At 44.4% G+C, this 16,143-nt stretch overlaps 1 protein-coding gene across 1 annotated transcript in view; it reads left to right on the forward strand.

Moving 5' to 3' along the window:
- The window catches only part of LOC121568689 (Kv channel-interacting protein 2-like), a 267,640-nt gene extending 252,688 nt beyond the window's left edge, over positions 1-14,952 (forward strand). The window contains exons 2-9 of the mRNA XM_041879088.1: positions 2,355-2,457; positions 3,802-3,922; positions 4,167-4,236; positions 4,672-4,742; positions 5,177-5,284; positions 13,317-13,421; positions 13,542-13,604; positions 14,026-14,952. Coding sequence (XP_041735022.1) covers positions 2,355-2,457; positions 3,802-3,922; positions 4,167-4,236; positions 4,672-4,742; positions 5,177-5,284; positions 13,317-13,421; positions 13,542-13,604; positions 14,026-14,073 — 689 coding nt within the window. The 3' untranslated portion in view covers positions 14,074-14,952. The remainder of the gene's footprint in view (positions 1-2,354; positions 2,458-3,801; positions 3,923-4,166; positions 4,237-4,671; positions 4,743-5,176; positions 5,285-13,316; positions 13,422-13,541; positions 13,605-14,025) is intronic.
- Positions 14,953-16,143: the final 1,191 nt, after the last annotated feature.

Consider the following 16,143-nt stretch of genomic DNA (forward strand, 5'->3'; position numbering starts at 1 on the left):
GACAGGGGCTTGGGGCTTGGGGACGGGGGCTTGTTGGGGGGAGGGCTTGGGGACAGGGGCTTGGGGGGTCTTGGGGACAGGGGGCTTGGGGCCTGGGGGACGGGGGCTTGTTGTGGGGAGGGCTTGGGGGGGCTTGGGGGGGCTTGTGGGTGGGGGGGGCAGCTCTTGGTGAACTGTGGGGGGGATCTTGGAGGGCTGGTGGCCTGGCGGTTGGGAGCTTGGGGCGGTGGCTGATGGGTCGCTGGTTCGGGTCCCTGTTTTTGACCTTATGGGAGATCTGTTGACGTGCCCTTGAGCAGGGCGTTGACCCTGGTTGCTTCTGTGGGTCGCTCTGGATGGGAGTCTGTTAGATGACTAATGTGATGTAGATGTTGAGCGGCTTCACTGCAAGTAGATTGCATGTTTTAAATATTCAACAAATGTACTTTTCTGCCTTCAATAAGTTTAAGAAACATTGCCTTGTGCCTTGAAATTCCGTTACCAAAAAAACAACATATCTTTAAGATATTTTAGAATAATGAAAGTTCACAGAAGTAACAAGTAAAGGTAGAACTATCAATATGTTAGTGTTTTACTGTTATCAATTTTGTTAATTAATTATGAAGTGATTCAAACTCAGAATTCTGTTACCAAATCTGTAACCTCCCGAGTGGCGCAGTAGTCTAAGGTTCGAATCCAGGCTCTGTCGTAGCCGGCCGTGACCGGGAGACCCATGGGGCGGCGTCGTCCAGGGTAGGGGAGAGAATGGCTGACAGGGATGTAGCTCAGTTGGTAGAGCATGGTGTTTGCAACGCCAGGGTTGTGGGTTCAATTCCCACGGGGGGCCAGTATGAAAAATAAAATAATGTATGCACTCACTAACTGTAAGTCGCTCTGGATAAGAGCGTCTGCTAAATGACTAAAATGTAAATGTAACGGAATTTCTGCAATTCAATTGGCTACAATAGGAAATCATAGTATTCACAAACCAAGTTTGGGTTCACAAGTTTATAGTCCCCTGTAGCTCAGTTGGTAGAGCATGGCGCTGGCAACGCCAGGGTTGTGGGTTCATTTCCTACGGGGGGCCAGTATGAAAATGTATGCACTCACTAACTATAAGTCGCTCTGGATAAGAGCGTCTGCTAAATGACAAAAAAATAATAAAATGTTTAGGTTCACTGTACTGAACTCTACTCCACTGTTCTGTGCTGTACTCTACGGAGCTCTACTGTGCTTTACTTTGTTGTCCAAACTTGTAAAACATAGACATCTATGATTGGTTCAGATTTGGTCTGGTCCAGATCAACCAAATGTAGTCTTGTTTGGGGGCAAAGTTCATAAAAATAATAGCCAGTGTGTAGAATAATACCCAAATATGCAAAGGAGGATATTGAATATTTATACTTTTGTGTACCTATCACCATGAAGAGAATTATATTAATATCCATCATTATGCATTTCTATGTAGTACAGATCAGGGACCCATGATGAAATTCCGTTACCGTGTGTAAACCCACTTCACTTACTGTAGTTCAATAACCAAAATAGTATTTTTCAAAGTCAATGTGTCATGTCATAGCTGACACTACATTCTTCCCGCTGACATGGTTGAATCTTAATTTTTGGAAAACGTGGACACATAAAACAGGGAGATTTTACTGAAATTCTGGTACCAAATTTTGCATCTGCACTGTTCTTGCAGTAAATGTGTTTTTGTAAAATGTTCAGTGTAAATTGTTAAAGGTAGTCCTTGTGCATAGAGTTGTATGGTTTGTTCAACTTTGAAATCAATGTTTTTTGTTTGGCATACATTTTAACTGACAAATCTGAGTCTCAGCGCAATTCCGTTATCGTGGAATTGCCCTCAACTGCTTACCATATGGTAGTCTAGGAATTGTCTAGAAATTGTGCTGCATTGCTTCCTTAATCTCTCTGAAAATATTATATAAATGTGATTCCTACCTCATAAGAACATTTTATCTTGCTCTGTTTGCCATTGACTTCCCTCAGTTCCCTATAGTCCGTTCAGACTGAAGATGTAATTATGGCTTCATACTGAGTATTCATTATTTGTTTGTGTTTGCCAATGACTCCCCCGTAGAGGTCTATGTATGGTGGTGTAAGCTAATAGCTGGAATGGACGCCCATCCTAGAAAAGCCAGGTCAGCGAACCAAACCGCAAACCGCTGGGAGACTGCCGCGCATGCTTCAATGCGTTGCATGTTGCTTATGCTGTGTGTGCGTGCATGCGTGCATGGCTGTGGGTTTGCATGTCAGTTTATGTGCATGTGCAGGCCTGCGTCTGTGAGATTTTCTTCTGCCTGTGTGTTTCTGTGTCTGCTCTGTCTAACCTATGCTATGGTTGGTGATTACAGGTAACACTCCCACCATCAAAAGTAAAAAGACTATAAAGCAGAGATTCCTCAAGCTGCTCCCCTGCTGCACGCCTTCTGTTGCCGCCTCAGTCAGTCAATGCAAGTGATTCACTCTCTACACACACACAAATGGGAGCGCAAATGCGCACACACACACACCCACGCAAAAACACACACACACACACAATATATATCTGGATATACTCTATCTCAGTATAATTGGACTGTGTGTTTTGGTCTCCTGGGAAAATGATGGTATTTTTGTCTGATATGGTGTGTGACGGAGTCTGATGTGCAGAGGTGAGATGGGGACAGACAGTCACCCATGCTATGCCTGTTGGGATAGGAGGAGAGGAGGAGTGGGGCATGGTTGTCTTCAGCTGACTGTGTGTGCAATGAGGTTGGGATAGAGGAAGAGAGGGATGAGTGGAGAGAGAAATGGATGGGGAGGGAGAGATGGAATGTGAGGATCATATCATATTGGTTGAAGATCTGACGGCTTTTGTCATTACACTGTTGTTTCGATAGGTTACCACTACTTACCACTACTTTCACTGAAGGTTATCATCAATGAGTACATCAGGTTACTATATTAACCTCTCCATAGATATTCAGGAATCTCATGAATCTCACAGTGTGATGTTGATATTTTAGCTTTCTATTGATGACTTGACGGCTACGTGTCTTCGTTTGTGCTCTTCAGTTTAGGAGAATTGTAATATAATGTAAATGTAACGATTACTCATCTAGCTGTATGTACAGGTTAAGCTACAGTAGTGTAATGATATTTCAAAAGTTGATAATTAACATTGATATACACTGAGTGTACAAAACATTAAGAACACCTTCCTAATATTGAGTTGCACAACAACCCCCGCCCCCATCAGTTCGTCAGGGCATGGACTCAACAAGGTGTTGAAAGTGTTCCACAGGGATGCTGGCCCATGTTGACTCCAATGCTTCCCACAGTTGTGTCAAGTTGGCTGGATGTCCTTTGGGTGGTGAACCATTCACATTGATATACACAGGAAACTGTTGAGCTTGAAAAACACAGCAGCGTTGCTGTTCTTGACACAAACCAGTGCACCTGGCACCAACAACCATACCCCGTTCAAAGGCACTTCAATATTTTGCCACATACACAATCCATGTCTCAATTGTCTCAAGGATAAAAAATCCTTCTTTACCCTGTCTATTTCCCTTCATCTACACTGATTGAAGTGGATTTAACAGGTGACATCAATAAGGGATTATAGCTTTCACCTGGCTAGTCTATGTCATGGAAAGAGCAGGTGTTCCTCCTGCTTTGTACAGTCAGTGTAGTTGGTTATGTTTTTAACACTAATATTATTACTAGTACCAATTAAAAGGTGTGCCAGGCAGGCACATTTAGGAGTAGCCTACAGGTATATCTAACATACAGTATCTCTCTCTGTCCCACAGACAGTGTAGAAGATGACTTTGAGTTGTCCACCGTGTGCCATCGACCAGAGGGTCTGGACAAACTACAGGAGCAGACCAAGTTCACCAAGAAGGAACTGCAAGTTCTCTACAGGGGCTTCAAGAATGTGAGTCTGGGGATGCAGGGAGGAGAGGGTATGGGGATGGAGATATGGGATGTTAGAAGCCTGGGGCTGAGGATGGGGGTTGGGAAAGGGGAGGAAACTACAAGTTCTCTACAGGGGTTACAAGAGCTTTCAAGAGCTTTTCCTAAAGCTAAGCTGTTTTGATATATAATAGTAGAAGTATATGGATGGCAGCAGACTTGCAATCTGACTCTGATCCTGTTATTTTCTGTGTTGTTGTTTGTAGGAGTGTCCGAGTGGAGTGGTGAATGAGGAAACCTTTAAAACCATCTACTCCCAATTCTTCCCCCAGGGAGGTGAGTCAATGACCCTTCAACCTTTGACCCCTGACTTCTAATGTAGTATTTCAAAGATCTGATACTCCCCAAAGTAACTGACAATTTAATTAAGGAAAGCAACATTTAACACCAGGGACATTTGTATTTATGTGATGTCCCATAGAATATATATTTTTTAACATTATGTCTGTGCTACTTACAGTAGGACATTTACACGGCTGTGTTTGATATTATATTTAGGTTGAACGTTTATTTAACTACTTGTTACAGGTGGAAAGTGCCTTGTTTGAAATGACATTTATGTACTCACAACTTGTTTGATCAAGTTACAGTAGGAAAGGGTCTTTGGGTCTTGTTCTAAATATATTTATCCACTTGTTTGATGAATTTTTTGTATGATGGCGTCCCAGATATATTTTCTATGTTACATTCTGTACATCTCTGTCCTTTCAGATTCGGGTGCGTATGCACATTTCCTGTTTGAGGCCTTTGACACTAACAAGAATGGATCAGTTAGTTTCGAGGTAAGACTATTTTTACTATAGTCTACTTCCTAAGGGAGTCCGGAAAAACGCTCTCTGTCTGTAAATATGCAGCTGTAACAGAATACATGCCTTTCCTCTCCTTTTCAACACACACACACACACACAACCTAAGGGTCGAAACATTGTTGATGAACACACTGGTGAGTATATAATGTATTGCAGTGAGCCACATAATCTTCTTTGCTGATGCTATAGCACCAGACAACTCGTATTGTGATATCACAACACAATACATGTCCTTCCTCTCACTCAATGTCAATACATAGCTTTAAACAGCTTGTATGGATGGTTATTAACTTGTAGTGGTGGAAAAAAGGTAAATGTTGAATGCTGGTGGGTATGACAGGTGACGAGGAATGTACACACAAACATTAAATCTCTCTCTCTTTCTCTTTTTTTCTGTCCTTTCCCAGGACTTTGTGTTTGGTCTGTCTATCATTCTGAGAGGAACGATAAATGACCGGCTAAACTGGGCCTTCAACATGTACGACCTAAACAAAGACGGCTGCATCACCAAAGAGGTAACACACACAGATGCACACATACACACACAATACATACCTACCATTCTGAATTCTGATTCTCCTCTTCTAAGTTCTGAGCTTTCTGTGTTCTAAATGTGACCGGTTACAGTAGGCCCGTTAAAAAATAGTTATTTTTTAAATTGTATTTTGTAGAAAACCTTCTTGAACATGTGAACTTTCATGTGCCTTAATTACAAACTTGTATGGGATCTGTAAATATGAAGAAAAAAAATATATATATATATATAAAGTTGAAGTCGGAAGTTTACATACACCTTAGCCAAATACATTTAAACTCAGTTTTTCACAATTCCTGACATTTAATCCTAGTAAGAATTCCCTGTCTTAGGTCAGTTAGGATCACCACTTTATTTTAAGAATGTGAAATGTCAGAATAATAGTAGAGAGAATTATTTATTTCAGCTTTTTTTTCTTTCATCACATTCCCAGTGGGTCAGAAGTATACATGCACTCAATTAGTATTTGGTAGCATTGCCTTTAAATTGTTTAACTTGGGTCAAACGTTTCGGGTAGCCTTCCACAAGCTTCCCACAATAAGTTGGGTGAATTTTGGACCATTCCTCCCCACAGAGCTGGTGTAACTGAGTCAGGTTTGTAGGCCTCTTTGCTCACACACGCTTTTTCAGTTCTGCCCACAAATGTTCTATAGGATTGAGGTCAGGGCTTTGTGATGGCCACTCCAATACCTTTACTTTGTTGTCCTTAAGCCGTTTTGCCACAACTTTGGAAGTAGGCTTGGGGTCATTGTCCATTTGGAAGACCCATTTGCGACCAAGCTTTAACTTCCTGACTGATGTCTTGAGATGTTGCTTCAATTACATTTACATTTACATTTTAGTCATTTAGCAGACGCTCTTATCCAGAGCGACTTACAGGAGCAATTAGGGTTAAGTGCCTTGCTCAAGGGCACATTAACGTCATTTAGCAGACGCTCTTAGCCAGAGCGACTCACAAATTGGTGCGTTCACCCTATAGCCAGTGGGATAACCACTTTACAATTGGGGGGTAGAAGGATTCCTTTATCCTATCCCAGGTATTCCTTAAAGAGGTGGGGTTTCAAATGTCTCCGGAAGGTGGTGAGTGACTCCGCTGTCCTGGCGTCGTGAGGGAGCTTGTTCCACCATTGGGGTGCCAGGGCAGCGAACAGTTTTGACTGGGCTGAGCGGGAACTATGCTTCCGCAGAGGAAGGGGAGCCAGCAGGCCAGAGGTGGATGAGCGCAATGCCCTCGTTTGGGTGTAGGGACTGATCAGAGCCTGAAGGTACAGAGGTGCCGTTCCCCCTCACTGCTCCATAGGCAAGCACCATGGTCTTGTAGCGGATGCGAGCTTCAACTGGAAGCCAGTGGAGTGTGCGGAGGAGGGGGGTGACGTGAGAGAACTTGGGAAGGTTGAACACCAGACGGGCTGCGGCATTCTGGATGAGTTGTAGGGGTTTAATGGCACAGGCAGGGAGGCCAGCCAACAGCGAGTTGCAGTAGTCCAGACGGGAGATGACAAGTGCCTGGATTAGGACCTGTGCCGCTTCCTGTGTAAGGCAGGGTCGTACTCTCCGAATGTTGTAGAGCATGAACCTGCAGGAGCGGGTCACCGCCTTGATGTTGGCGGAGAACGACAGGGTGTTGTCCAGGGTCACGCCTAGGCTCTTCGCACTCTGGGAGGAGGACACAGCGGAGTTGTCAACCGTGATGGCGAGATCATGGAACGGGCAGTCCTTCCCCGGGAGGAAGAGCAGCTCCGTCTTGCCAGGGTTCAGCTTGAGGTGGTGATCCGTCATCCATACTGATATGTCTGCCAGACATGCAGAGATGCGATTCGCCACCTGGTTATCAGAAGGGGGAAAGGAGAAGATTAGTTGTGTTTCGTCAGCGTAGCAATGATAGGAGAGACCATGTGAGGATATGACAGAGCCAAGTGACTTGGTGTATAGGGAGAAAAGGAGAGGGCCTAGAACTGAGCCTTGGGGGACACCAGTGGTGAGAGCACGTGGTGCGGAGACAGCTTCTCGCCACGCCACTTGGTAGGAGCGACCGGTCAGGTAGGACGCAATCCAGGAGTGAGCCGCGCCGGAGATGCCCAGCTCGGAGAGGGTGGAGAGGAGGATCTGATGGTTCACAGTGTCAAAGGCAGCAGACAGGTCTAGAAGGACAAGAGCAGAGGAGAGAGAGTTAGCTTTAGCAGTGCGGAGAGTCTCCGTGACACAGAGAAGAGCAGTCTCAGTTGAATGACCAGTCCTGAAACCTGATTGGTTTGGATCAAGAAGGTCATTCTGAGAGAGATAGCAAGAGAGTTGGCTAAAGACGGCACGCTCAATAGTTTTGGAAAGAAAAGAAAGAAGGCATACTGGTCTGTAGTTGTTGACATCAGTGGGGTCGAGTGTTGGTTTTTTGAGAAGGGGAGCAACTCTCGCTCTCTTGAAGACGGAAGGGACATGGCCAGCGGTCAAGGATGAGTTGATCAGCGAGGTGAGGTAGGGGAGAAGGTCACCGGAGATGGTCTGGAGAAGGGAGGAGGGGATGGGGTCAAGCGGGCAGGTTGTTGGGCGGCCTGCAGTCACAAGTCGCAGGATTTTATCTGGAGAGAGAGGGGAGAAAGAAGTCAAAGCATAGGGTAGGGCAGTGTGAGCAGGACCAGCAGTGTCATTAGACTTAACAAACGAGGATCGGATGTCGTCAACCTTCTTTTCAAAGTGGTTGACGGAGTCATCCACAGAGAGAGAGGAGGGGGGGATTCAGGAGGGAGGAAAATGTGGCAAAGAGCTTCCTAGGGTTAGAGGCAGATGCTTGGAATTTAGAGTGGTAGAAGGTGGCCTTAGCAGCAGAAACAGATGAAGAAAATGTAGAGAGGAGGGAGTGAAAAGATGCCAGGTCGGCAGGGAGTTTAGTTTTCTTCCATTTCCGCTCCGCTGCCCGGAGCTCTGTTCTGTGAGCTCGCAGTGAGTCATCAAGCCACGGAGCTGGAGGGGAGGACCGAGCCGGCCGGGAGGATAGGGGACACAGAGAGTCAAAGGATGCAGAAAGGGAGGAGAGGAGGGTTGAGGAGGCAGAATCAGGAGATTGGAGGGAGAAGGATTGAGCAGAGGGAAGAGATGATAGGATGGAAGAGGAGAGAGTAGTGGGAGAGAGAGAGCGAAGGTTGCGGCGGCGCATTACCATCTGTGTAGGGGCAGAGTGAGTAGTGTGGGAGGAGAGCGAGAGAGAAAAGGAAACAAAGTAGTGGTCGGAGACATGGAGGGGAGTTGCAGTGAGATTAGTAGAGGAGCAGCATCTAGTGAAGATGAGGTCAAGCGTATTGCCTGCCTTGTGAGTAGGGGGGACGGTGAGAGGGTGAGGTCAAAAGAGGAGAGGAGTGGAAAGAAGGAGGCAGAGAGAAATGAGTCAAATGTGGACATAGGGAGGTTGAAATCCCCCAAAACTGTGAGGGGTGAGCCATCCTCAGGAAAGGAACTTATCAAGGCGTCAAGCTCATTGATGAACTCTCCAAGGGAACCTGGAGGGCGATAGATGACAAGGATATTAAGCTTAAATGGGCTAGTGACTGTGACAGCATGGAATTCAAATGAGGAGATAGACAGATGGGTTAGGGGAAGAATTGAGAATGTCCTACACCACCCCCCTCTGACCAGATGCTCTCGGGGTATGCGAGAACACATGGTCAGACGAGGAGAGAGCAGTAGGAGTAGCAGTGTTTTCAGTGGTGATCCATGTTTTCGTCAGCGCCAGGAAGTCGAGGGACTGGAGGTTGGCATAGGCTGGGATGAAGTCAGCTTTGTTGGCAGCAGAGCGGCAGTTCCAGAGGCTGCCTGCGACCTGGAACTCCAGGTGAGGGGTGCGTGCAGGGACCACCAGGTTAGAGAGGCAGCAGCCGCGGCGGTGTGGTGCGTTTGTGTAGCCTGTGCAGAGAGGAGAGAACAGGGATAGGCAGAGGCATAGTTGACAGGCTGTAGCAAATGGCTACAAAAATGCAGAGGAGATCGGAATGAAATGAGCTAAGCATCTGGGGAGAGGAGAGAGCAGGGCCTCCCTCACCAAAAACTTCTACCTCAGAAACTAAAATTGTTTCACTGAACCACCCGAACAAAAACTCTCCCAACTTCCACCTTTAGAAATCAGAATTGTTGTGAACCACAGCGGTTCAATGTTTAAAGGAATAGACTCAACCCACTTTATTCAGCTAGCTAACTATGACACCATAGCTAACTAGCATGCTAGCATCCAATAACACACAGTTTAACACACAGTTTAGCACCAACACTTGGTCACAACAAACCACCAATAGTGTGTTAACTAGCTAACTAGCATGCTAGCATCCAGTAACACACAGTTTAGCACAAACACTTGGTCACAACAAACCACCAATAGTGTGATAACACACTAAACAGATCATTCGTGTCTGTGTCAAGTTCCTTTCATGACGCAGCAATGATTCAACGTTGGCTAGCTAGGACAAGTATATTGTATTTAGCTACTACAGTACAGTTAGCTGGTCGTGTTGGGTAGCTAGCAATAGCCACTGTGTTGACTTTGTTTGAAGAACGGCTAGCTAGCTAGCTTCGTGCTACACCCGGCACACAATGGCTACTGTGTTGACTCTGACTCTGTTCGAAAAACGGCTAGTTAGCTCGCCGTGCTACAGCCGGCACGGCCGAAGACACTGCCAACCTGCAGTAACTACCCACAACAACCCACGATACCTAGCTATGACGCCGTAGCTAACTAGCAAGCTAGCATCCATTAACACACAATTTAGCACCAATACTTGGTTACAACAAACTGCCAAGAGTGTGTTAGCACACTAAACCTGCAGTAACTACCCACAACAACCCACGATACCTAGCTATGACGCCGTAGCTAACTAGCAAGCTAGCATCCATTAACACACAATTTAGCACCAATACTTGGTTACAACAAACTGCCAAGAGTGTGTTAGCACACTAAACAGATAATTCATGTCCGTGTCTAGTTCCTTTCATAACGCATAACGCAGCAAAAATTAAACGTTGGGTAGCAGCACATTAACATTGGAAACAGCTCTCCACCGTTGCTAATCGTTACTAGTAGCTACCCGCTAGCTAGCTAGCCTCGTGCTTCGATACTAACCTACAATTACCTACGGAAACCTACAATAACAACAATACTAACCTATAATAAATACAATACCTAACTACAACTAACTACCTACCTACGATCTAATACATGGTTAAGCTTTACTCAACACCATATGAGAAGCTTACCTCCTGCTTACCTCCAGCTAGAGAAAAACACAACCTCTCCCGACAACCTCTCCCGATTAGGGAGAGGTTCAATATATCCACATCATTTTCCTTCCTCGTGATGCCATCTATTTTGTGAAGTGCACCAGTCCCTCCTGCAGCAAAGCACCCCCACAGCATGTTGCTGCCACCCCCGTGCTTCACGGTTGGGATGGTGTTCTTCGGCTTGCAAGCCACCCCCTTTTTCCTCCAAACATAAGAATGGTCATTATGGCCAAACAGTTATATTTTTGTTTCATCACACCAGAGGATATTTCTACAAAAAGTATGATCTTTGTCCCCATATGCAGTTGCAAACCATAGTCTGGCTTTTTTATGGCGGTTTTGGAGTAGTGACTTCTTCCTTGCTGAGCGGCCTTTCAGGTTATGTCGATATAGATACTTTTGTACCTGTTTCCTCCAGGATCTTCATAAGGTCCTTTGCTGTTGTTCTGGGATTGATTTGCACTTTTCACACCAAAGTACGTTCATCTCTAGGAGACAGAACGCGTCTCCTTCCTGATCGGTATGACGGCTGTGTGGTCCCATGGTGTTTATACTTGCGTACTACTGTTTGTTGCAAATTGCTCCCAAGGATGAACCAGACTTGTGGAGGTCTACAATTTGTTTTCTGAGGTCTTGGCTGATTTCTTTTCATTTTCCCATGATGTCAAGCAAAGAGGCACTGAGTTTGAAGGTAGGCATTGAAATACATCCACAGGTACACCTCCAATTGACTCAAATGATGTCAATTAGCCTATCAGAAGCTTCTAAAGCCATGACATCATTTTCTGGAATTGTCCAAGCTGTTTAAAGGCACAGTCAACTTAGTGTATGTAAACTTCTGACCCACTGGAATTGTGATACAGTGAATTACAAGTTAAATAATCTGTCTGTAAACAATTGTTGGAAAAATTACTTGTGTCATGCACAAAGTAGATGTCGTAACCGACTTGCCAAAACTATAGTTTGTTAACAAGAAATTTGTGGAGTGGTTGAAAAACAAGTTTTAATGACTCCAACCTAAGTGTATGTAAACTTCCAACTTCAACTGTATTAGCCTAGTTTACCCAATGAGAAAGCACTGAGCTATTCAGGTAGAAAGACAGGATCCTTCCTGGCTAGTCATGATTGGCTGAGATAATGGGGTGGTTGGAAATGTCCTGATTAGTCTGTCATGTCACAGGCTTCTGTCTATAACATAATGGGGGCTTCCCTGAGGGGTATCCTATGAAGCAGTTAGTTGAGGAGTTAGCGAGGTAACTTTGGTCAACTCTGAGTTCAACTCGGGATAACCGGTCATACGAAAGTGACTCACCTTTTAGCCAGGTAAATTTCTATGGCAACGAATCCTTCAGAACTAACCTGCTCCGGGGCAGGCTAACTCACGGCTAACTTCACTTACCCTGATTGAAATTACTGATCCGCAAGTTGAAGACCAATGAAATCAGATTCCCTCCCTCTTGCAAAGATTGCATCATCATCCCCTTCATTTAAGGAAGACATATTTTATTCATCAAATTGTGTTTTTTTCTGTACAAAAATTGTAATGTTAAAATATATCACATTACACATTTAGTAATGACAGAATGCATTTTAAACTTCACGCAATGTACACTTTTGTATGACTTAATAAAAAATAAAAAATCATAGAGGCGTGTAAAAAGGTGCTTGTGCATTGATAAGTACCCCAAAGACGGCATTAATGATAAGTAATAAAATAAAGACGGCCCTTCAACAAGCCTATTTCACACCATAGCCTGCTGAATTTGCAAGATAACTTTTCTTTCATTTTGATGAAAATGTGGCACTGACTCGCCATTGGATTGATGTTTCAGCATTGTCTCAATGAAGAGTTTGGCGTTCGACTTGCACGTGCAGTTACAAGCCTGCTAAAGTTAGCAGCAGGCGGACGAGCAATATCTACCATTGTAATACGGATGAAGCCTGAGCTAGAATGTGAAGCTAACAGAAACTGGTTAGCTTTAGAAAACCCTGAGTAGATCTAGCTTGCTTCGTAGTATACCCCTCTGGTCAGTATATAGATCATCTTTGCTACTTTGGATGTTTTGAAAAATATAGCTATGGACAACTGCAAAAGTATTGCTACAGCTCTCAAAAACATTGCTGCCCAGAATTTAGCTGGGTTTAAGTAAAGAGACTACTTTCTGGAGGACAATGCCATGCTGACTCACAAAAATGTGATTTGTTATGTTTTATATATATTTCCACACTATGAGGTTGGAATAATACTTTGCAATTGTGAAAATTATGATAATGCCCATTTAGTGTAAGAGCTGTTTGAAAAGACAGCCTGAAATTTCAGCCTGTTTTGGTGGGAGGGAGTTTTGGCCTTCCATGATGAAATCACCATGCGGTTAATACATTTTCAGTTTTCCCCTCCCCACCAAAAAAACTCCTAGCAAAAGTCTTGCAAAGGGAATTTTCTCCAACTTGTCTCCTAAATGGGATAACAAGTTTATTATCTTTTAAAGCAGCATAACGTTCCCAGGTTTCCTAAACTACAGTGTATGATATCTGTACTTTTATAAAATGTAAAAAATAAACAAATCACTTACACTTGACCTAAGCCTCGATAGAGAAATCTGGACACAAATCTAAAGTCTATTCTAAAATTGACAGTTCTCAACTTTACAATCAATCTCAGATTGGAGAGTGATTGACTGATCTTGTGCTATGACAGTATACCCTGTGCCATCTCTCTCTCTCTTTCTCTCTCCCTCTCTGTATCTCTGTAGGAGATGATGGATATAATGAAGTCTATCTATGATATGATGGGGAAGTACACATATCCCTGTATGCAGGACGAGGCGCCCAGAGAACATGTGGAGAGCTTCTTCCAGGTCAACAGACACTTTCCGTTTATCAAATCCAATACTTTAGGACAAGCCCTTGAGCAAGGCACTGCTCCAGAGGCACTGATTGACATTTCTCCCCTTTTTCCTCCCCTTTCTCCCTTCTAGAAAATGGATCGTAATAATGACGGGGTGGTCACTATTGATGAGTTCATCGAGTCATGCCAAAAGGTAGGTTGTGTGTTTTTATTTAAAGTAATTTTTTGGTCAGACCGGTTCCATTTGTGTAACTGACCAATGAATCCACAGATCTCACTAAGGTTCATTGGGGCGATCCCCAAGGTTTGGTTTGAGGACAGTTACTGTTACCCCATTTTCAAACATTGTTTTGTTCCTTTGTAAAGTGTGTTGTGACCCATGTAAAATGCAATTTAGAGAGAGAGAGAGAGAGAACACTGTCTGATCAGAGTCCTCTGAGGGTCACCTCTACTGTCATCTCTGTTTTAGGGAGTCAGACTCCCTTGAGAAAGAACAAGAAGCTGAAACAAAAAGGGTTTCATTGTGCCTCTGGAAACTTGCTGTTCTTGTTGTCTCTCTATACCTAAGATTTCTATCTCTCCTTCTCTCTCCATCCCTCTCTCACTCTCTTCAGGATGAGAACATCATGCAGTCCATGCAGCTGTTTGACAACGTCATCTAGGAGCCTCTGATATAGAAAAGGGGCTGGAGGACAGGGGAGGTGTGTGTGAGAGTGTGCACGTGTATTTGTGTGTGTGTGCGCATGTTTGTGCGTGTGCGTGCATTTGTGTGTTGTGGGGGGGCTCTGAGAGGGCCCTGGACATTGACCCTCAGCCCCCCCTAAATCCTGACCCCTCCTTCTAGCTCCTTTCTCTCCGCACCCACTCCAAGCCAATAGGAGGCGCCTCCTCTTATCCAACCCTTCATCACTTCCAGAGACACAGAGAAGAGAGGGGCTGGCTCATAGACTCTGATCCACACCCACAACCACACCAAGGATCTGTTCAGGAATGTGCAACGTTACAGAACGTTCAGATAGAAATGTGTTTTGTAGAACAGATTGATTGCCTGTCGTGTGTAATAGGGAGTCAATCGTGTCAGCTCTATTCGTCTATCTGCAACGTTCGTGATGATTTGCCTCATTGAATACACCCGTTTCATTAACCATTTTATTATTTAACACTCCTGTTTCCGAGAAAGCTGCTGTAGCCTGCTGGCTGGACTCAACATAGGATTAAGTCCCCCTACTCACTGATCTAAGGTCAGTTTTGCATATCCCCACCTAATGGTTAAGGTTAGGGTCAGGAGTGGTTCAGCTGATCCTAGATCTGTGGAAGGTTACTTCTACCAGAGCAGCTGGACTCCTGACACCTCTGTCATTAAAACAGAGGTAACTAGCGCCACTTAGTGGACAAAAGGACACAACGGAACAGAAGGGACTGTGGATCTGAAGGATGAGACTCTTCACAAACAGAAAAGACATAATAATTTAGTCATTTAGCAGACGCTCTTATCCAGAGCGACTTACAGTTAGTGAGTGCATACATTTTCATACTGCCCCCCCGTGGGAATCAAACCCACAACCCTGGCGCTGCAAGCACCATGCTCTACCAACTGAGCTACACGGGGTTCAGAGATAGTTGTTTTCAATAAGGGACTGATTTTAATATCGCATGATGATGTCTCCAATAATAACCTATACATATTTACATAAATACTATAGCCTGTCTGTTGTCTGTCTGCTGTTCCTAGAGTCATCCACAGGTGCCTCGCTCCGTGTGTGTGTGTGCGAATGTGTATGTGTGTGTACGTGCTTGCGTGCATGTGAGAGAGAGGCTGTACTTGTCATTCCCGTCTCCGGTAGGAATCCATTCAGATTTCAACCCCATATGAGACCTCCTTCGTATTAACACTAACTTACCCTCTGGCCTTTATACCTGTTACCTTAGCTGTAGGTGTATGCTGACTGTTGTACCTCTTCCAGTAACCCTGTGGTCAAGAACTACTGAACAGTCTGTGGCACTATATTGATGAACATGCTGCTTGGACTATCTAGGCTCCCGTAGACCCCTTTCTGTATTTACAGGTGACTAACTGATGCAGTGAATTATGGGAATTGAAGTTCAAATGGAAATGGCTGGCTCATCAAATACTGTAATACATTATATGATGCCTATTTTTCATTATACTGATCATACAGCTGAAACTGAAAGCATTTCTATTTAGATCGACCATGAAAGAGCAGCAACATGTCAAGGACAATTTCACTTCCTTCAGAATCCAAATTAAGCCTCTTGTTACATGTCTACGTAAAAACAGTTGTGTGCGTGTTTGTGCTTGCGCGTTTGTGTATGCATGTGGGTAGGTGGGTATGAAGACACCAGTAATGTTTCCTAAGAGTCAGGCATGCCAACTGAAGTATTTAAAGCCACCCTCAGTTATATCAGGCTATAAATAGACACATTTGTGAAATGTGAGAGAGCGGAGAACGAGAGAAAGAGAGATTGGAGTGGAAAGGAGAGAGTATGAGTGTTTTTGTGTGTACAGTGTGAGAGAGTGAAGATTTGTCGAGTGAATAGTACCATTTCCCAATTCTTTGCCAACTTGATGCCGTTTCCTACTGGGTGTTAAAAAAAAGGCTGTTTGAAATGGGGTGGAACGCCTGCCTCGTGGTTCTGAATAGAACGCTGATCTTTTGTAAGATAACATTACCTGTACCCATCAACTACTTCCTGTGTCTTTCATCAAATTA

The sequence above is a fragment of the Coregonus clupeaformis genome, chromosome 1 (genome assembly GCF_020615455.1).
Source record: "Coregonus clupeaformis isolate EN_2021a chromosome 1, ASM2061545v1, whole genome shotgun sequence".
NCBI classification, from domain to species: Eukaryota; Metazoa; Chordata; class Actinopteri; order Salmoniformes; family Salmonidae; genus Coregonus; species Coregonus clupeaformis.